Genomic DNA, 22,568 nt, shown 5'->3' on the forward strand with positions numbered 1-22,568 from the left:
AAACATTTTCGTCACTAAAGGGTAAACTGCAATTTTTCCAAGAAAACTGAACTACACAAAATATCATGGACAAATTTTTTTTTTTTTTTTTAACTTCACATGTGCTCGCCTTCCCCAATTTTGCAGGCGCAGCTACAGCCTGATGTAACGTAATTAGCTATGGACCTACAGAGCAGCATACAAGAAAGATAGATCTTTCTACTGAAACTGCACTTTATTCATCCCATATTGTAGGGTATCCTGTTTTAATTAAGAGTGTTCATGTCTTGTAAGCCAAGCAATAATGTAGCAGTATTGAATGACCTTGATAAAAAAAAAATGTAGTAATAAAATGTTGAGTATATTAGCATAACATTGAGTAATGATCCTACTTACTGGTGGTTGTACAATTAGATCTGTATAATCCTGCATGGATGTTAGAGCAAGGCTCTGCAGCTGTTCTGTCATTAATGTGGCAGTACAATTAAAGAAAGATTCCAGTTTCTTATAGTTGCCGTTACTGGGAATTTGCTTTCTCTTGTTTCCTTGGTAATAGATGTTCTGAATTTCTGGAAACCATCTGTGAAAATAACAGGATTTAATATCATCATTCTCTATTATAGAAAAATAATTATGTAGCAACAAATGTTGGGAACAATTTCAACAGGTTGGTATGACTTTCCAGTATACGTAGATTTATAAAACTCTCAAAAGGAAAAAATGCTTTTATTGCCCACAGGAACTAATCATAGTACAGTTTTCATTTAATTTCTAATTTTATGAATATGTTGCTTACTGCAACCTCTACATACAAACTGCATATATTGCAGTTTGCACTATTTTAAATGCGGGCCGCGTGCTCACCGTACCGTATCTGGCCTCCATTGACTACAATGGAGGCCATCATCTGCCAAATTGTGCTGCCAGATCATGGCACTACACTTAGTCTTAGGCCTCATACACACAACTGTATGCACTCTGTTTTTTTAGTGTGTCAACCGTATGTAACCTGGAGGCCACCGTAAGCGAGCCATATCCACAAAAAATTCTGTGAGCTGGCACCCATATTACCTGGTCTCCTGGGAAACTCACTGCAAAACAGACCAAATACATGGAGAACACCATATGTAGACCACTTTTTTGGATACCCATATACTTTTATAGAGAGACTGTGCCGTAAAACTTCAAAAAAGTTGAACATGATCTACTTTTTGTGTTGCAGTCTCACAGCCAGTTCACTTTGCAGTGAGAAATATGACAATATTATATAGATCGCTGTATACCCCCCATTAAAGTCAATTGGGCTGTTTTTTAGACCAAAAAATTTGTTTCAGTGGCGACATTCCAATACAATTTGCAAAGATAAGGGGAGTGATGTCCACTAAGGACAGCTATACCCATTAGTCACTAAAATGTAACTTTTATTGATTCATATTAAAATTTGAGAACTTGAAAAGAAATACTCCATCCACTAGTGTAAAATTAAAACTATCAGCAAGTAATGACCGCAGCCACAGTATAAGGGTAGGATATAATCAGAGCCACCAATGTGCTGTATTGAGTGCTGAGGATCCCCTTTCTAAAGTGTAACCCTCTCAATTTCCCTACTCGCTGTGCTCAGCGTGCTAAGGGGAGGAGGGGGAAGGGAGGATTCCTATCAAGCTGCCTCATACACTATCCCTGTTATAAACACTGCAAACTGTCTCCGAACAGAGGTGGACTTGGTCCTATCTCGATTCCCTATTAGATGGCTATCATCCTGCTGCTCTAAAATCAATGCCAAGTTAGCCCCCCCGACATGTTTCACCACTCAAGGTGGCGTCCTCAGGGGTAGCGGGGCTATTAGCGGCACACATCGCGAAACGGTGTACTATATAAACTCCTACCGTGACGTCACAAAGGGGGACCGTTCACGGCAGCCAATCATCTGGCACGGGGCACGGTTGAGCAGACCAATCACCTGTGTGCATGGTCTGTGACGTCGCACGAGGGCGTGGTTCGCGCATGTCAGATTACCTTAGCGTCGGAAGCCACAGTCAAGAGGCCCGGTTAGGGAGACCAATCGCCAGCGTGTACTGTCCATGACGTCGCACCAGGAGGCGTGGCTCACGCCTGTCAGTCACCAGCCGGAGTCACAGCCAGTGACATCATGCGAGGGGGCGTGGCCTGCGCATGTCAACCGACTTAGTGCAGAAAACCACAAGGTCCTACCTGGTGTGTATATCGTTTCGGTTAGGCATCCGGTTGGGTTGGCGTAGATGCGCATGTCAGGGGACTTAGTCTCCATTTACAAGGATGACTGTATCTGTACATAGCCATCACTTGTATGTGCGTTATGCATAAGTGTGCAAGTGTTTATAAGGATACCCATATCTATATGCCGCTATTAGTTAAGCGTGCACTACATTTGATTGTATGAGTATCCAAGTTTTAATAACAGTAAGATTATTGAGTCTCTAAGTCCCCAACATCTGGATCTACACTGGGGTAAGTATAGGACATCTCCATTTACTCCAGCATATCAAGTTCCTTGTGCGAATTAGACTATCTTGTCCCCGTGTACATTTCTGTGTCGGGAAGAAAGCGATGCGATAATAGTGTGCCTATATGGATGGGTATTGCCCATGTGGATTCAAAAGAATTCGTTCTACATTATGTTGTATTATGATATTGACTCATATCACAAGAAAGCTGCAAAAGTAAATCCTTCATTGAGACCCTTGGGGTTCAATGTCCCCAATCTATAGATCCATTTTGCCTCAAGCTGTAATAGCCTGCGGTCCAGATCTCCTCTTCTAATGCCTGTCCGAAGGCTGTCAATTCCCCAGAAGCGTAGGTGTTCGAAGTCACCCTTATGTACAGCCTGTACATGTTTGGATAACGTGGTGTCTTTTTTCGTTCTTACTGTACTAAGGTGTGAAGAGATCCTTTTTCTTAATTCTTGTATTGTCTTCCCTACATATAGCTTTGGGCATCCACATTGTATCATGTAGATCACCCCAGTTGTCTTGCAGTTGATATATTTTCTAATCTGATATAGATGGTTATTTTCCGAGTCCGAGAATTCCTTTTTCCTGATCATGTACTTGCAAAATGAACAGTCCCCACATGGGTATGACCCTGTTATGCGGGTGGGTAGCCATGTTGTTGATGGGGTGTGTTTCTCAGTGTAATGGCTACGTACGAGTAAGTCCCTCAGATTTTTACCCCTACGATATGTAATCGAGGGGGAATTAGTTAAAACTGGTTGTAGATCCTCATCTGCCATTAGCATGGGCCAATATTTGCCAAGGATCTCCACCATCTCTTGGGAATAGCCATCATATGTTCCAATACATCTGATCGGTTCACGTTTTGGATTCGTATATTTATTGCCAAGAAGATTCTCACGTTTCATTGATCTTGCTTTTTGATAAGCTCTGTGTAGGGTCTTTTTTGGATAACCTCTTGCTACGAAGCGTCTGTAAAGGTCGCCACACTCTTTTTCAAATTCACACTCTGTTGAGCAGTTCCTTCTGGCGCGGAGGTACTGTCCGATAGGGATACCCCTTTTAAGGGGAGTAGGGTGCCAGCTTTGCCAGTTCAGTAGATTGTTCGTTGAAGTTTCCTTTCTGTAGATAGAGGTCTGTATTTTTCCCTGTGCATCAATTGTAATGTTTAGGTCCAGAAAATAAATGTGCTCGTGATGGATTTCCGATGTGAAGTGCATGCCTATCCTATTATTGTTTAGCTGAGTCACAAAGTCATGGAAGAGGTCTTTGTCACCATCCCACAGGATCAGGATATCGTCGATATACCTTCCCCAGTAGATCACATGTTTGGTGAATTCATATAGATCATCAGAAAACACTATGGTGGATTCCCACCACCCTAGAAAAATGTTAGCGTAGGTAGGTGCGCAGATAGTCCCCATGGCGGTGCCTCTCACCTGGTGGTAGAAGGCACCGCCAAAGAGGAAATAGTTGTGGGTGAGTAAAAAATGAAGAAGTGACAACAAAAAAGTATTGTGTTTTCTATACTGTGTCCCTTTAGTGCTTAGGAAGTGAGTCACTGCTTGCAGTCCCAGTGTGTGCTGTATGTTACTGTACAGGGCCTCTACATCAAGACTTGCCAGATAGGTGGTTTTTGACACAGTTATTTCTTGTAATTTGGTGATGACATCCTTAGTGTCACGAAGATAAGACGGTAGCGAGGTGACAAACGGTCGTAGCAATTTATCAATATATTCGCTTATCGCTTGTGTGAGACTATCATTCCCAGAGACAATCGGTCTCCCCGGGATAGGCTTTGTCTGTTTGTGTACCTTTGGAAGGGCGTAAAAGGTTGGTATTGTCGGCTTCTTGATAAGTAAATATTTGAATTCATCTTTGGAAATCATGTTTTGCTCCCTCGCCTCCGTGAGGATGACTGAGAGTTCTTGGACAAATTTGTCCGTGGGGTCTTTCTCTAGTAATTTGTAGGTGTCCTTATCAGCTAGTAGACGCTTGGCCATGCCTACATATTCCTCTCTGCTCATCACTACTATGTTCCCCCCCTTGTCCGATGGTTTAAACACCACCTCATCCAAGGCTATTAATTCTTCAAGTGCCTTATTCTCCTCCCTAGTGAGATTGGAGGCAATTATCTTTTTGTGTGGTTTCATCTTTTCTATCTCTCTGGTTACCATATTTACAAAGGCTTCTATTAGTGGGTACTGCGAGAAGAGAGGTGTGGTCTTACATTTTGGCTTCAGATTTGTTAGAGGTGGAGAGATATCAAGGGGGGTTATCTGGTTCTCCTGTTGTAATTCAGAGAGAAGTTGCACAACCTTCTCATCATTGATTGTAGGGTCCTGCTCTAATCGTGTATGGTGTTTGTGTAGAGCGATTCTTCGAGCAAAGAGGTTTATGTCCTTTATCCAGGAGAATTTGTCAAAACTGGGTATAGGGGTGAAGGAGAGGCCCTTACGGAGTACCCTAAGTTGCATTTCACTTAGCTCTAGTTTAGATATATTAATCACTAGTCTGTCTTTCTGGTTCAGCTCAAAGATATCATCCTTTATTTGCCATTGTACCCCCATTTCTCCCTGTCTCTCAGGGCCATATTTGGCATTGCTCCTAAAAAAGGAACCGAGGAGGGATTTGTTGTTTGTAAGCTCCTGTTTATCCCTACATTCACTGGGGTAGTTGTAGTGACTACATAGGGGGTAATAGTGTTGTATGTCCCTGGTCCTCCTGTGAGGTTCACATGGGAGGTCACTGGGGCCGTGACGGGGATATTCGTTTGTGATGGTATGATGGATTGTTGCGATGATATAGCTGAGGATTGTATAGAGGGCATATGCTCTGCCCTTGGCCATTGTACAGATGATAAGGCAGGGGAGTGTCCCCCTCCAGTATGTGCAGATTTTTTGGAGTGTTGTTGATATGTCAACCTCTTATTTTTATTTTTTCGTTTGGTACCACTTCTATTAGGAAACGGTGCTCTCTCCTCAGATGCTGAATTCTCGGACTCGGAGATATCAGTGTAATAGTTTTGTCGTTGATTAGATTTTGTATTGTAAATTTGTCCTGATTCAAAATCGTTAGAGTCCCTAATATATTTGCGGTGTTTTCTTTCTTTAATCTCTAGTGTAAACGTATTTAGGTTTTTTTGAAGTTTTTCTTCTAGAGTCTTGAATTCAGGGCAGTTATTGAACGTTTGAATTTCTTCTATTGCTTTATCCAGGGTTTTAGTTATTTTTTGTAGGTATGCTTTTTCATAATCATACAAGAAGTTAATCATCCTAAGGGAACTCTTGGTTAGTAGTTGCTGCCATCCCCTGAGGAAATCTGTGTCCTCCTGATGGGCATTTGGGGTTAGGTTGATTCTTAATCCCCTAAAGACTATTTTCTGTTTGAGATAAGTTTCCAAACTGGCTACTTCCCAACTAGCTCTTATGTAGGATTTATATGTCTTGGTGAGCTCTCTGAATGCAGTATTTATATCTACTTTATTGAGGGGGATATTCTCCCTGGAGAAAACGAAAGCAGCTTCCGTGGGAATAGAGTCAAATGTAGGTTTGTGTGACAGAAAGCCTGCATTGGTTACAATACATAAACTTTGCTTCTATATAATTCCAATACAATCACCTATTTTTCAAAACAACAAGACTTTCATTATTTAATTGATTATGGACACCATATCAAGTTCTGGTTTTTCATCTCCAATTCCACTCTAAAGCTTTTATACACTAGTATTGGAATTTACAGAGCTAAATATGTGCATAATTTATTTTTACTTCCTGGTCAAGTTTCTTTCATGGCCCAGCATGGTGAAATCATCCATAAAATCAACTTTAAAGAGGACCTGTCACCCATAAAAAAAGCACTAGGAGCTGCATACTAAAGTAATTAGCTCCTAGCGCTAGCCTATTTTTTGCAGTGATAAACTGCTAGCTTTATCAGAACCCTCCTCCTATTCCTATTGTACTGCGCGGCATTGTCTGCTAGCTTGATAAGCTTGATGGGCTAGCGCTAGGAGCTATTCAAAGCTGTCAATTACAGAAAAGGCAAGAGCTTGACTTCAGTGCTAAATTCTCTGCCTTTTGGACTTAATACATCCAATATTGACTGACAGGGTCCCTTTAAAAGAATAACTTGCCTTGTTACACATACAAACCATTGAAAGTATAGTTTCCATTTTCTAAACTGCCCTGGAAAAATAAAAAAATAAATGTTGCACTGTCATAGAGTACTGTAAGTAGCAAGAACATTGCTATATAGAAGGCTTAAGCACCAGAAAAGCAGCATCAAACTGTTCCGAAAGAGCCCATAACATTTGCGGATATTAATCCACCAACATGTTGTTTAAATCAAAAGGAAACTTATGTTTGTGTAAATAAAAATACAATGTTATGAATACATAACATGCAATATGAATGAAAAGATATATTCATGAAAAGATATATTAATATATTCACATATTCATGTAATACTTTCCTTAGTCTCAAATCAATAATAAACCTAGTAACAGAAAACAATGAACCAGCTAATGGGATAACAAGACAATTTATTTTCTTACTTTTTAAGTAATTTATCTTTGGCAGAATCGATATGTCTCATGACAAGGTTTTGGAAGATAGATAACTCCATTGACTCCTGGCGGTTGTGAAATTCATCAGTATCAACAAGACGTAATTGCCTTTGAAATTAACAAAGAACAATAGTTAAAAATGTACATCAGAAGCAAATGAAACCCCAAAATATGCACAAAGTGGGGCAGATTTATCAAGCAGTCTGTGCTATAAATCTGGAGTAAAAAAACTGTCTTAAGTGCCATTCAGACCATTTTTAGGAATTTTTCTGAATTGGGAATAGGAGTGTAGTTTAGCAACAAAAAATGCGCCAAAAAATGTTTTATTTTAAAGTAAGGCATTTTGGACCATTTTTAGACACTTTTCTGACTTTTGTGAAAAGGAACTTGGCCTTGTGAAAAGTAGTGTGGCCTCATGGCAAAAAGTCCATGCACCAAAAAAATAAATTAATTAAAAAAAATAAGTTGGTGCCCCATAAAATGTATTATTTTGCGCAACAAACTAGACCACCTTGCCATGACTAAGAGCATGAAGCATGAACCGTTCACTACTTCATCTGCAGTCCTAGCAGACCACATGATTGCACTCCTACTCGTGTAGATTATACCTGTTGAATTTCCTTCACGGTGTGTAATCCTTCCACCTAGATGGTGCAAAGTACCACTTTTAAAGGGCACCTACCACCACGACCACCACCTACCATGTCATCTTCGGTGCGCAGCTCCTCGTAGCACGGCCACAGCTCCGAGGCCGGAGCTACTGCGCATGCGCAGAACGCCGGGTATTCGGATGAGGGCGCGCAGCTACAAGGAGCTGCGCACCGAAGATGACATGGTAGGCGGAGGAAAGAGGCTACTGGAGAGTGGAGTAGCCGCGTTGTGTAGCCTCATGTCCGGCTACTCCACGCCTCAGTAGCCGCTTAACACAAATTCCATACCCACGGATTAAAGTTTACTAAAGGATAGCCGGGACGTGAGGATTAGCCCAAAAAAGGGCTATCCTCACGTCCCATTCATCCACCTACCACCCGTTCTACCTTTATAGGTAGAATCGTGGTGGTAGGTTCCCTTTAAACTACTCCAGATCTGTTATCCAGCATCACACATACAAATAAATCTGGCTCAGGAAAAAACTGGTCTAGTTCTACTCTGCACTGGCCTAATGTGCAACACATTGATCAATCTCGTCCAGTGTGTTTTAATGTACTTTCAACTGTGTGTACTACTTTAATCAATTTTTCCATAGCTAAACCTGTAAAATTTGTTATATACAGTAAATGGAACATAAAAATATAAAAATAACCTAAATTAGGTCTGTGATGAGTTTACTTACTTGAATGATGAATGCCATAAATCTAAAACAGCAGCCATTGTTGGGTTTACTGTGTTCAAATTCTCCTTAATAAAGTTGTAATTTGATAAAAATGACTTCTTCCAGGGTTTCGGCACTACTTCCAATCTATAACACAGAACAATAAAGCACACTTTAGTTTTCTTTATTCCTGTCCTGGGCCCCAAAGTATTTTTGTAAAAGCCAATTGAGTTTTATTGTTTAGCCTTAGGAACCAAATTAATGGGACATGCTGGAGTTAAATTATTATAGTAAATAGTATGAATAATTGAGCTAATGCTGTATGTTAATTGGGTTGGGGGTGTGGTAGCATATTAATTCATTAGGGGGTGCCAATGCTTTAAAAAACATAATAAGTGGCATAGGTTTGGAGGGCATTAGATATAAATAATTATATGGGCAAGTACGTAAATGATTTTGCTGTCTAATTTAATTCATAGTAGTGCTGTGCATAAATAAAACATAATTAATTTGGAGAGGGGTTGCTGCATATATGGCGTATGTAACAGCAATTAAAGGGAACCCGTCTGTAGAAATTGACCTAATAAGCCACTACAAGTATGTTATCAAGCAGATGAACTGTCACAATACTAGTGGGACGGGAGCAGGAGTCCAGTAGTCAGGTACGGCAGAAGAGGCTGGGGACAGTACACGGATAGCCCGCAGGGGGCTGCAGTAACAGTATTGAACAGGAGTGTAGAGACCAGAGTAACAATCCGTTATATCTCAGGAGCTAAAGGAGCAGTATAGATAACTTGCAGTCAGCAAAGGTAATGTTCCAAGGAACTAGAAGAAGATCTCCAGCAAGGAGGTCTCCTGGGTGTACAGGCTGTACTCAGTAAACTGAACACAATACTAACACAAGGAGGAAGTGTCAGAGACACATATATATATAGGCAGACCAATCAAGGTAAACTCAGGGCGGTACTAATCAGGAGAAACAGGTGGCAGGTTTTACAAGTAGGTTCAGCACCATAGTCCAGCGGACAACTATTCAACTAGCTGAATGGCTCAGCATACAAGGAGACAGAGAACCAGGCACCAGAGCACAGGTTTGAATCCTGATATGAACATCTTCTAGATAATGCCTATTTCATGGCCCAGCGTGGTGGCATCATCCAGAAAATCAACTTGGAAATTACGTGTAATTTGGTTGTATAAAGTCAAGGAGGCGGAGAGTTTAACACTGAAGTCAAACTTTCCTGGTCCTGCATCCAGACAGATCACTAACCATATCTAGTTCATTCTGAGGTGAGGAAAGTTTGATTCAATGCTGAGCTCTCCGCCTCCATGACTTTATACAACCAATTTACATCTCACTCCAAAGTTAATTTTCTGAATGATGCCGCCACACTGGACCATAAAAGAAACATTATCTGGAAGGTGTTAATCTGCTTCACAACATACTGGGAGTGGTTAATTAGGTTAACTTCTGATGACACAGTAGAAAGATAGGAAATTTGCATAATTTTAGCTTCTTTCCAGTGTCCCTCTGTACACAGAGAATCGTGGGGCCAGCAGAAGGTCCTCTAAAGATAATTAGGCCCTGTCTATTCATTCTCCCTCTTCCTACAGTCCCAAGTAGTGAAATAAGTATCAAAATATGACCGAAAGCAGCATCTTTTAAGTTGCTTGAAACTGCAGGAAGATTCTTTGAGTCCTGTCTGGTGTGCTGGGGCAATGGCCCGGGTGCCCACAGAAAGAGCCCGGAGTGCCGCCTCTGGCACCCGTGCCATAGATTCGCCACCACTGGTATATTTTAATAATTTAATGGGTAAAATATATATTTATACAGTAAGTAAGTGCCATATTATAAATCGGGAAGAAAATTTTCACTGCTTTGGGCCAATTGGCATTAGTCTTGCAGGGTTTTTGCCTTCTTCTGGAATATTGCAATATAATTTACATGTTGGACTTGATGGACTTTTTCTAACCTTTTTTACTATGATACTTTGATACACTTTTAGCAGATTTATACAAGGACTATGATAAACACTATGATGAAGGTAAAGAACTTTCTAAAGAATATGACTTACTCTAAACGATGTGGTTCTAAAACTGGTTCTTTATTTTCATTCTTCTCCCTTGGATCTTTCAAAACAAAGTCAACTAAAAGAAACAAAAAGTGTACATTTTCTTACATGTAGTCTGTCTGTGCATACATGAGGAGTAGAACAATTTGTGGCCAAAAAATTACTTGTATCCTGTGTTATGTAGCAGTTTTTCACTCACTGCCAGCTCTATTTCTAATTTCAAATTGTCTCTAAAATAGTAGATGGAGACAAGCTAAACTCCTGTCTCCCATACAACCCAAAACCAGGAAAGATTCAGCAATCAAATCTTAATCATCATGCAAAGCAGCAGAATTACACTACTATACATTTATTGAGGTATAACACTTGTCAGATACTAAATCTTACCTGTACTCCGGGCCGCGTCTGCCATGAGCAGAATGTAAGAGCCCTTTGTGAAGTGACAAAATTTCCTATCCTAATATGGTAAATCTTGGTAAATCAATCCTACCTGTCTCTTTTAGATAGGTGCGTTAGATATGTGGAGCAACACAGAGCTTACCTAGCGGCCTGCGTTGCTCTGTACTATGCAAGAACAATACCTGTTTCTCTGCACTGAGCCGCGGCTGACAGGAAAGCCGGAAGAAGAGAGCTGGCCGGCATGGGAGCACATTGACTGCAGATATCAGTATTTTTATTTTTACTGTCAATTATTGATTTAACTTGGGGGGGTGGGAGAGTTGGGGTCTGGGGGATCTATATATATTAATATGGGAGCCTGATACTGTTTATACTGGGGGGGCTGTGTATGTAACTAATCTTTATGGGGAAATCTACATAAATGGTTGTATATATAGGAAAAAACTGGGGGTGTCTATACATGAGGCTGTATATAATAAAACTGGGGTGGGGGAATCTATATATGGGGTAAATTAATAATTAAACTAGGGAGTTTCTATGGGAGGCTGTATGTAGTCAAACTGAGGTGGGATCTAAATATGGGAGCAACATATTAATGAAACTTGGGAAAGGATATATATATATATATATTAATCCAGGGCTGGATTTTAATTAGACTAGAGGGTGGCTGTATATAGGGTACAGTATATTGCATATATAAGTTGGGAGGGCTTTATATGTGGGGACAGATTTTATTTAAGCTGGATGGGAAGCTGTATATAACTTAATGGGGGGGGGGTGTATATCAAGGCCTTTAAGTATATTAGAGGGGGAGATATATATACCGTCTATATTCATTAGGAGGTGCCATATTTTTACATTGGTCAGGGTAGCACTGTATATAAAACCATATGCAGCTTAATAATAGCAGGGTGGGGTATATTAGTGATAGGATACAACAAATTACTTAGGCTGGAGTCACATGATGCATTTGCTTTGTGTTTTGAAACACTTTGCAAACGTATCTGGAAAAAATGCTCAATCACATGCGTCCTGTGTTTTATAAGTGGTAACTTGTGATTATATGCACATGTAGTTACCTATATAAATAAATGAATAACTTACACATATGTTTTATGCTCATGCTTTTCACCTAATACGCTTACACTGGATTTTAAAACACAATGCAATTGAATCATGTGAACCAAATGTTGGGGGGTCTATATTAATAAATTAGGGGGTGCTGTATATATAATTGATTGGTGTGCTGTACATGCTATAATTCAAGTAGAATGAATAATATTTTTTTGTATGTGGGGGAGAGTGTGGTAAGTTGTGTTGTGAGGGGTATATATTGTGTTTAGGAGCACAGTGTTCTTATCCAGGAGACTTTATACTGTAAGTGGAATTTTAGGGACGCTGGGTGGAGATGCGCTGCATGGAGCTACAGATATCTGCCTGTGAATTCAGCAGTGACATGGATTGGAGAACCCGTTATAAAGTCCTCTTACTGATGGAAAAGCTTGTCATTAGAGATGAGCGAGCACTAAAATGTTCGGGTGCTCGTTATTCGAGATGAACTTTTCCCGATGCTCGAGTGCTCGTCTTGAATAACGAACCCCATTGAAGTCAATGGGAGACTCGAGCATTTTTCAAGGGGACCAAGGGAAGCCAAGGGAAGCTTGGCCAAACACCTGGAAACCTCAGAAAATGATGGAAACACCACGGAAATGGACAGGAAACAGCAGGGGCAGCATGCATGGCTGCTTAATCGCACCATTATGCCAAAATTATGGGCAACAGCATGGCGATGACAGAGTGATCGAATGAGGCTAGATAGCATCTAAAACATCCAATAATTGACCCTGACACTATAGAAGACGGCATGCAGAGGCAGCGGCAGCAACGGCAGGCTAGAGAGTGGCATGGCGACATACCTCAAATGGACTCAGGATTCAAACCAATTTAAAAAACTCCTTTTGGCGAGGATAACGTGTAGCACTGTATGTATCAGTATTTTGCCTGGTTAAGGCGGCAGAGAGGAACCAAAGGAGGTGAGCAAGAAGCACTGAAATGATTTCCTATGTGAACAAAAGGTTGACGATATATTTAGTCGATAACACAGCATGGTGGCGACATAGTGACCAAGTTCCATAACATATCTGGTGAAACACCCGAAAAATGAGCCTGACACAGCTCTTTTGATAAGGGGACATGTGGAGGCAGCCATGGAGACGACTTCCATGATTAAGAGCGACAGTATGGGGCATCCATATTGCGCTGCTATGATTGCAACTTCAGGTCTCCAGCATGGAAGCGACAGATGCGCCGAGTTCCATTATGTATCTGGTGAAACACCTGAAAATTCTGCCTGACACAGCTCGTTTGATAAGGGGATGATGTGCTATATATCCTCTCGCGCTCCAGCGTCTGGGGTATAGAGAGATGAAAGTTGCGCATGGAGACATTGGTGGACGCTGTGGAGGATCGTGGAGGCGAAATGGACAGGAAACAGCAGGGGCAGTATGCATGGATGCCTCTGAGGCTGCCTAATCTTGGGATGGAGCTGGTGGTCCGCTGCCAGGCGAGCTTTCGCCTGTCCAAGCCCCTGTCTCTCGGCTCCTCCCCACCCAAAATGGGCCTGGGGGCCAGAAGCGTTTACTTTGAAAAAATTATAATTTTCAAAGCAGGCGGGGGCTACAAACAGCACTTCTAAGAACCTTTTGTATAAGATCAAGTGTAGTAGTGTTCTTATAAGTTTTGGTTATGGCGGGTGAGGGGAATGTAAACAGATGCGCAAGAAGCGCTGAAATAATATCGGTAAATGATAAAAGTTTGCCAGTATATTTTGTGGATTACACAGCAGGGTGGCGACAAAGTTAACAAGTTTGATGTGGAAGGCATGAAAACAACCCAAAATTCTGCCTGACACAGCTCGTTTGCTAAGGGGACGATGTATGGAGGCAGCTATATGGAGCTATGGAGATGTTGTGTGGAGGTAGCAATGGACACAACGTGTGGAGGCTGCTATGGAGACTATTAAATTTGGATAGTGCCTGTATGTGGCAGTCCAAAAAAGTTTTCAAACCAGAGGAGCAGGTAGGTGGTCCTCCAGAAAAATTAAATAGATTGAGTGCCTGTATGTGGCACTCCCAAAAATTGTTTAAAACAGAGGACCGGGTAGGTGGCCCTCCAGAAAAATTAAATACATAGAGTACTATAGCTAGAGCCAGTTGGCCCTGGCAAAAAATAGCCAGTTTCCTCTGCTTCAGTGTACAAAGAGGAGGAGAAGGAGGAAAATGAGGAGGAGTGCATACATTATTCAGGTTGAGCTTCTTTCACCTGGTGGAGAATGGAAATCCTGAGAAATCCAGGCTTTATTCATCTTGATAAACGTCAGCCTGTCAGCGCTGTCAGTCGACAGGCGTGTACGCTTATCGGTGATGATGCCACCAGCTGCACTGAAAACCCGCTCAGACAACAAACTAGCGGCAGGGTAGGCAAGAACCTCCATGGCGTACAGCGCCAGTTCGTGCCACATGTCCAGCTTTGAAACCCAGTAGTTGTAGGGAGCTGTGTGATCATTTAGGACGATGGTATGGTCAGCTATGTACTCCCTCACCATCTTTCTGTAAAGATCAGCCCTACTCTGCCGAGACTGGGGACAGGTGACAGTGTCTTGCTGGGGTGACATAAAACTGGCAAAGCTGCCTGCTCACCTACTCTTCCTCGCTACTTGTCCCGCAGAAGTACGCCCTCTGCCGCTAGTGCTGTCAGAAGGACCAGGTCCTGCTGGTATTCATGCATTCTCACAATCCTTTCCTCTCCAGGGATGAGAGTGTAAAGATTTTGCTTGTACCGTGGGTCCAGGAGAGTGAATACCCAGTAATCGGTGCTGGAATAAATTCTTTGAATGCGAGGGTCACGGGATAGGCAGCCTAGCATGAAATCTGCCATATGCGCCAGAGTCCCAACTCACAAGAATTCACTCCCCTCACTGGCCGGACTGTCCATTTCCTCCTCCTCCAACTCCTCTTCTTCTGCCCATACACGCTGAACAGTGAAGGACTGAGCAATGCTCCCCTCTTCTGTCTCGCCAACATTCTCCTCCTCTTCCTCCTCATCCTCCTCCACCTCCTCCGATATGCGCTGAGAAACAGACCTGAGGGTGCTTTGGCTATCAACAAGGGAATCTTCTTCAGAAGCGCAAAGCTTCTGACTTCATGCTGACCAGAGAGTTTTTCAACAGGCCAAACATCGGGATGGTGAGGCTGATGATGGCGGCATTGCCACTGACCATCTGTGTTGACTCCTCAAAGTTACTCAGCACCTGACAGATATCAGACATCCACGTCCACTCCTCATTGTAGACTTGAGGAAGCTGACTGACCTGACTACCAGTTCTGGTGGAAGTTGACATCTGGCAGTCTACAATCGCTCTACGCTGCTGGTAAACTCTGGATAACATGGTTAATGTTGAATTCCACCACGTGGGCACGTCGCACAACAGTCGGTGAGCGGGCAGTTGGAGGCGGCGCTGCGCTGCCCTGAGAGTGGCAGCATCTGTGCTGGAATTCCTGAAATGAGCACAGATGCGGCACACCTTCGTGAGCAAATCAGACAGATTGGGGTATGTCTTGAGGAACCGCTGAACTATGAGATTTAACACATGGGCCAGGCATGGCACATCTGTCAGTCTGCCGAGCTGCAGAGCCGCTACCAAGTTATGGCCGTTGTCACACACAACCATGCCTGGCTTCAGGTTCAGCGCTGCCAGCCACAGATCAGTCTGCGCCGTGATGCCCTGTAATAGCTCTTGGGCGGTGTGCCTTTTATCGCCTAGGCTCAGCAGTTTGAGCACCGCCTGCTGTCGCTTAGCGAAGGCACTGCTGCTGTGCCTAAAGCTACCGACTGATGGCGCCATGCCCAGGGATGGTAATTCAGAGGAGGAGGTGGAGGAGGGGTGGGAGGAGCAGGAGGCATAGTAGGCCTGAGAGACCTGGACCGAGGTAGGCCCCGCAATCCTCGGCGTCGGCAGTATATGACCAGCCTCCACCATGTTAACCCAATGTGCCGTCAGCAATATATAGCGGACCTACCCGGCAGCACTCGTCCACGTGTCCGTGGTCAGGTGGACCTTATCAGAAACGGCGTTGGTCAGGGCATGGATGATGTTGTCTGACACGTGATGGTGCAGGGCTGGGACGGAACATTTGGAAAAGTAGTGGCGGCTGGGGACCGAATACTGAGGGGCGGCCGCCGCCATGAGGTTGCGAAAGGCCTCGGTCTCTACCAGCCTATAGGGCAGCATCTCCAGGCTCAGTAATTTAGAGATGTGGACTGTGCCTAATTCAATCAAACCCCTAATAAATTGTCCCACTTAGGTATTTGAGATGGATATGTGTGTCACTAAGAACTAAATAGAACGTTCGCAAGTCTCCCTGCAAATTCGTCACAATATGGTACTAGCTTCACTACTAGTGCCAGCAAGCCCAGCCACAAGCAAAGAAAAAAAAAAATTCTAGCCCTAACATGGGTTGTTGGGTTCTTGTAGACTCACTCCTGCCTAACAGTAAGCTAATATAACACCCTAACGCTATCCCTGCAGCAGCAGCAGTTCTCTCCCTAGCGGCATCCAGACAGAGAATGATGCGAGCAGCGCGGGCAGGGGCTGGTCTATTCCAAGGTCGCCTGATCAGGCCAGCCAACCACTGCTATCGATGTGTAAGTGTACCACATCATGCTGGGTGGAGTGTAGAGTCTCCTGGCTTGTGATTGGCTCTGTTTCTGGCCGTTAAAACTCAAAACAGCGGGAGATGCCATTTTCTGGAGCTGGCGAAATATTCGTCCGAGCAACGAGCAGTTGCGAGTACACTAATGTTCGAACGAGCATCAAGCTCATCTCTACTCTACTCGCTCATCTCTACTCATCTATAAGGTACTAGATGCCACTAATGACTCTTAGAACCTGTAGTCAGTCAGATCGTGTCAGTGAGCTGTGGGGATGTTAACAATTGTTAGTAAAGCTTTCAGCATTTATGGAACAGGGTGTGGGCAATGGAAAAAAGGTAGGCTACTGAAGGGGAGGCAGCATTTTTATTTTTGCCTCAGGCAGCAAATATGCTAGAATCACCCCTACTATTATCAGTACAGGCTTCATTTTGCCCAAGTCTTTCATGCTCTTTCAATTGTATATATTTGTCTGTATTCGCCACTTATATTCTTGACGCGCTGCAAAAGTAAAATAACATAATATTTAAAAATGTTATAGATTAAAAAATGCTATAAAAACGGTGTTTCATCAGTAACTTAGCATAGGTCTATGTTTAGGTGTTAAGTCTACGCCAAGTTACTAATGAATAGCCCAGTACAGTCTTGAAACGTGTTTTTAAAGCATTTTTTAATCTATAATACAACATCCCCCACCTAGCCTAGCCTTTTCTTTTGGGTCTGGAGGCAGCCAGGGCCCAGAATACTGGAGTGGCTGGCTATTGGGGCCTAGGGTACGCTGTGGTCACGGTGCTTGGTATGGGGACCGAAGAACTGTCCTACAGCCTGGCAGGTCTCAAGCAGGTGGTGTGTGCAAGGAATAAGGAGAGGCTGATATACTGGTTCTCCCTGGGGGAGACTGATGAGTGTCTGTGGGATGAGTTCCTGGGTAATGGATGGGGAAGCACATGGTGGTAAGCAGTGGTATCCAGGGATCAGACGGAGGCAAGTTTGTGCAAATCAACTTACAGTTCTTTATTGAACAGCAGACAATGGGCCAAAACAATTAATATTGGATTCTGGTTACTGGAGTGGTCCGCAGAAATGGTGCACCAGCCTGATAGTAGATGCGGGCTGGGATAGTTGAGGTGAAGCTGTGTTCAAATTGTGGAAACTGCAGCTCTGGGTTAGAGTCTCCCAACTCAGTTCCTGGGATTGGTATATGTGCTGCACACACTCTCTCTCTCTTCACTCTGAAGACTCTGCAGTCTAGACCAGCTAACACCATGTGGTCCCACTGCACAGGGGTTTTATACTCCCCCTGGTCTGGTGGTAGCACCTCTCCAATAACACTCCAGCTAACAATACAGCCACATAATTGGATAATTACTTACAAGTAAGTTCTCCTAGCATTACCTTCTGGGTGAGTTACACAGGCTCACCGGATAGATTGTGACATGGAGAGGGCACTATTCGCAACTACCACCTTGCCTACATATTGGCAGGGGTGCTGTAATAAGATTTTTTAATATTTTGTTATTTTAAATTGTTAAAATAATTTAAAAAAACAACGGTTGAAGAAGATCTTTTGCAGCGTGCCGAGCATATAAGTGGTGAATACAGACAAATATATACATTTTATCACTTTCCTGAGGAGGTCTTTGGAATTGAGCATATCGGATCCCACTGTGATAAATGTGACCAGGGGAAGGGAGGCCTTAAACTACTCAAATCCCTCACTTCCCCCCAGCCTCAACGTTATTAGTCTAATGGAGCTAGCTAGTGTTACCTTGTTACAGCAGATACAAAGGATTTCGGTAGCTGCATTGTCTTTATAGCTTCAGCTGATTTTCCCTCCAATTTTAAAAAAGAAGACAAAGAGCCATAAAAACTCTTAAAATAATTGGTTGAATAGGGACAGTTATGGAGTTATGGTCAATCTCAGCCCAAATGCAACTACATTTTTTGGATTTCTTATCGTCAGGAAATCACAGTGGCCCAATCCCCGGGGCTCTAGCATCCTTGGATCCAGAGATATCAATATCTCTGAATAGGACCATAGCAAAAAGGTCAGGTTTGGTATCAATGCGATCCAGGGATTCTCTCTGGTCTAATGATAACAGAACCCTACGACTATGGCTTCTCCAGGGTTCCTGATGTAATACAAGGTAGGAGGGACCCATGACCCCTCCTGTTGGGTGGACAGAGGTGTGTCTGCACCTGATATAAGGCCACATTGTCTTTCAGCTGGGGAAATCTTACCATCACCAAGCGCAGGGAGGATCTTAAAGTGTGGACTATCCATCTCCATTAGGCCCACACACAAAGTTAACTAGCTCACTGAACTCAAAAAACAAGCTAGCATACGGGGGGGCAGGCCTCGGCCTGGTCGCATATGCGCTTCTATGGAAACACATGTGAGCGGTAACCAGAACCCAGTGTTTTGCATTAAAACAATGGTTCTGGTTCCTGAACACATGCTTTTCCATAGAAATGCATATGCGACCAGGCCGTGCAGCCCGTACGCGTCACAGCACATGTAACAGCACCCAGAAGGTTGCAGCTCTGCTACATCTACTCCCTCTTTCACTTATTCGATTTGGTGAAACTTTGCACGGTACTGGAATTGCCTTCCTGAACATAATTCAAGTGCAGAGTGTGAACACAGCTGGAGGTCGCATTCTCATGATTTGCTTACAATTCAAATGCATTGGGCTAAACGCATCAAATGCATTATGTGTTCTGTAAGTAGCCTTGTCTTTTATTATTAATACTGATGACTAACAACGTCACACACCACACATGCTGCTACTAAGGATATGTACCTATATGTGATTTAGCATTTTGCCCAATGTATTTTTAAACAAAATGTAAATGTCTTGTGTGAACACAGCCTGAAGCTTTTATAAAATTTAATGCTAGCATAGCAGTGGAGACTCCTCCTGGATCCAGCGCTGATCTATTCTAGTAATATGCTGAGGGTTATGGGCAGAGGTGTTGGCTTCACGGCTCTGATAGGGGGCGTAAGTGCTGAGAGTGCCTAGGGTAGCACCAACACTAAATAGGATGGGCTATAAAATAGGTGATCTGTGGGGGTTAGCACCTGACAGCAACATTGAGCTTTAAGCTTCCTATGCCCTTGCTTTTAAGAAAAAAGGCTTTAAAAATGTGCCTGAGGGGCTCCAGGCTCCATAGATGTCAGACTCATTTGTATTGTATTTGTATGGCAAAAACCTTTTCTTTGTAAAAACCAGGACATCAGAAGAGCAGATCCAACCAGAGGGGGCACACACCAACAGGCAAGTGTGCTTGGTTTACAATCCTAATCCTGGTTGGAGGTGTGCTTTAAACAAATGAAGCTCTGCTTGAAATGATCCTGGACGGCTACTACTCTATGGACTTAGGTGTCTGCTTTCAAACTCTCTCTACAGAAAGAGATTGAAAGCAAACACCTAAGTCCAATAGTGGATTGCTGGAACTGCTGGGTGCTGTTTTATATCATCACCTATTAATGGTCTATTCTAAGGAGTTAGCAGCCATGTTTTGCTCGTCCTTGACTATTTAAAGGGAACCTGTCACCACATTTTCACAATTATAACTAACTAACACCCTTCTTTTAGCTAAAAATTGTTTCCATCCATCCAAACCATCCAGCTTTTTCATATGGATGTAAAAAAAAACAGGAAGAAAAAATGGATGTGGATATAAAAAACTGACTGACTTAAAAGGGCAGTATGCAGTCCTTGAAAATCATGGATAGCATATTGAGAAACAATGGATGTGCCCTGATATGGAGATTTTCACAAGGTCAAAAATCTATTCAAATTCTTTAAATGTCTTCTGTTCTTGAAATCTACATGAGCAGAACACTATTTATACAGATATGTTACATAGGAAGACAAATTGATCAACATTTCAATATTAAAAAAAAATGCAGTATATTATGAAAAGTAACTCACCAATTGCCTTCTTTACACTAAGAAGATAATCTTCTTTCATTTCATCTGACAACATGTAAATGGTATCTGTGTACACCTTCAAGTGTTCTGGAACCAAACATAAGACGTTTTCCAGCCACGAGTCTTCCATGGCTGCTACATGTTGAGTGTCAATCCCATGGCTTATATAGTAATTGTACCTCTAATGTGGGGCAAAAAAGCAAATAATGAGCTGGAAATGTAAATATGCCAAATAATGTATTGTGCACTCAACGACTTAAAGACACTAATATTTTTATTTTTTGGACAAATTTCTAAGGATAAATTGTCCAAAATTGTAAGATTCAAATTTTTATTTAAATTATATAGTAATTTGGGTATAGTAAAAGTCCAACCAAAAATATAAAAAGTTAATTTATCCCCAATGTCCTCAAACATTTGATCTGGAAACTGCATTATTTTTATTGCCTGCTCTGGGGTCTGTATTATTATTTATCATCTTGCTTTGGGGGTCGCAGTGCGCTGGTTACCTATATACCAGGGGAGGGGCGCAGTGTGTTGGCTACCTATATACTGTGGTGGGTGCAGTTTGCTGGATATTTATATACTGCGGAGGGTGGTCCAGTGTGCTGGCTACCTACATACTGGGGAGCAGTGTGCTCGCTACCTACACACTGGGGGGTTCAGTGTGCTGGCTACCTACACACTGGGGAATGCAGTGTGCTGGCTTCCCATATACTATGGGGGTGCATTGTGCTGGTTACCTATATAGTGGGGGGCAGTGTGCTGGATACCTATATACTGGGGGCAAAGAAGGAAAATGTGGGGTCGAATAGGAAGACGCGCTACGTCCAAAGTAAAGTAATAAGGGTTTTATTAAAATTATGACAACGCGTTTCAACACCGTAATGGCGTCTTTATCAGGTCAAAAAACTGTGATGGTGGGGTTACATAGCACAAGACAAAAACAGAAGCAGAAAATAACACATTAGTAATTAATAGGTATAAAAGACGCCAAATTTAGTAAAAGCAATGGTTAAAAAAGCAAAAGCAAATTTAGTAAAAAAAGACGCTGGGGGGGCAGTGTGCTGGTTAGCTATATACTGGGGGGCGGTGTGCTGGTTACCTATATACTGTAGCGCAGTGTGCTGAATACCTATATGCTGGGGGCAGAGTACTTAATACCTGTATACTGGGGGGGCAGTGTGCTGGTTACCTATATACTGGGGGACAGTTTGCTGGATACCTATATACTGGGGGGCAGTCTGCTGGTTATCTATATATTGGGGGCATGTGCTTGATTCCAATATACTGGGGGGGGGCGGTGTGCTGGATTCCTTTATACTGGGGGGCAGTGTGCTGGTTAACAATATAATGGGGGGTGGTATGCTGGAAACCTGTATACTGGGGCACAGTGGCTGAATACCTATATGCTGGAGGCAGTGTGCTGGTTACCTATATACTGGGGGCAGTGTGCTGGATAACTTTATACTTTGTGGGCAGTGTGCTGGATTCCTATATACTGGGGCAGTGGGCTGGATACCCATATTTTCAATTCAATTCAAAGAAGCTTTATTGGCAGGACCAAATACAACTTAGCATTGCCAAAGCATTATACAATATGGGATTGTGGGAAAAAAGTTGGGGTACAGGGTCATGGGGAACAGGATGATAGGGACATGGGGTTTGGGGGCTCATTATAGTCCATGGTATCACGCGTCTTTCAGTCTATGGCAGGCAGTGACATATTGTGCCGCTATGGCCGTTGTGGTCTCCTCTTCCCCCAGCAGGATGGAGATCTTCTCTATCTCCTCCATGGAGCAGAAGCCCAGGTGGAAATCTGAGAGTCTCCTTAAGTGAGTGTCCCTCACTGGTCTATGTTTGTTTCTGGCTTGGTTTGGATTCCCAGGTTGCCAGTGACCCCCTGCTGCTGCCAGGCTTTATGGTGGAAGGAATCTGGACTGCTCTTCTGTAGGTAAGCCAAGAACGATAGCACCCTATTTGAGGTGTTTGTACTTGGGGAAGGTATTTGCAGGACTCCAGGTGAATTATTTCAGTTGGACTGGAGCCCACCTTGACCAGTTTCATTATGTGTGTGGGCCCCAGAACTCACTGCCATACAGACAG

General features: G+C 42.9%; 1 protein-coding gene across 1 annotated transcript in view; it reads right to left on the minus strand.

Annotated features, from left to right (window-relative positions):
• DNAH7 (dynein axonemal heavy chain 7) overlaps nt 1-22,568 on the minus strand; it is a 185,016-nt gene that overhangs the window by 152,056 nt on the left and 10,392 nt on the right. The window contains exons 6-10 of the mRNA XM_072120857.1: nt 20,463-20,643; nt 10,420-10,492; nt 8,366-8,491; nt 7,021-7,140; nt 376-559 (exon numbers count right to left, since the gene is read on the minus strand). Of these exons, the coding sequence (XP_071976958.1) occupies nt 376-559; nt 7,021-7,140; nt 8,366-8,491; nt 10,420-10,492; nt 20,463-20,643 (684 nt within the window). The remainder of the gene's footprint in view (nt 1-375; nt 560-7,020; nt 7,141-8,365; nt 8,492-10,419; nt 10,493-20,462; nt 20,644-22,568) is intronic.

Source organism: Engystomops pustulosus, chromosome 8 (assembly GCF_040894005.1).
Source record: "Engystomops pustulosus chromosome 8, aEngPut4.maternal, whole genome shotgun sequence".
Taxonomy (NCBI): domain Eukaryota; kingdom Metazoa; phylum Chordata; class Amphibia; order Anura; family Leptodactylidae; genus Engystomops; species Engystomops pustulosus.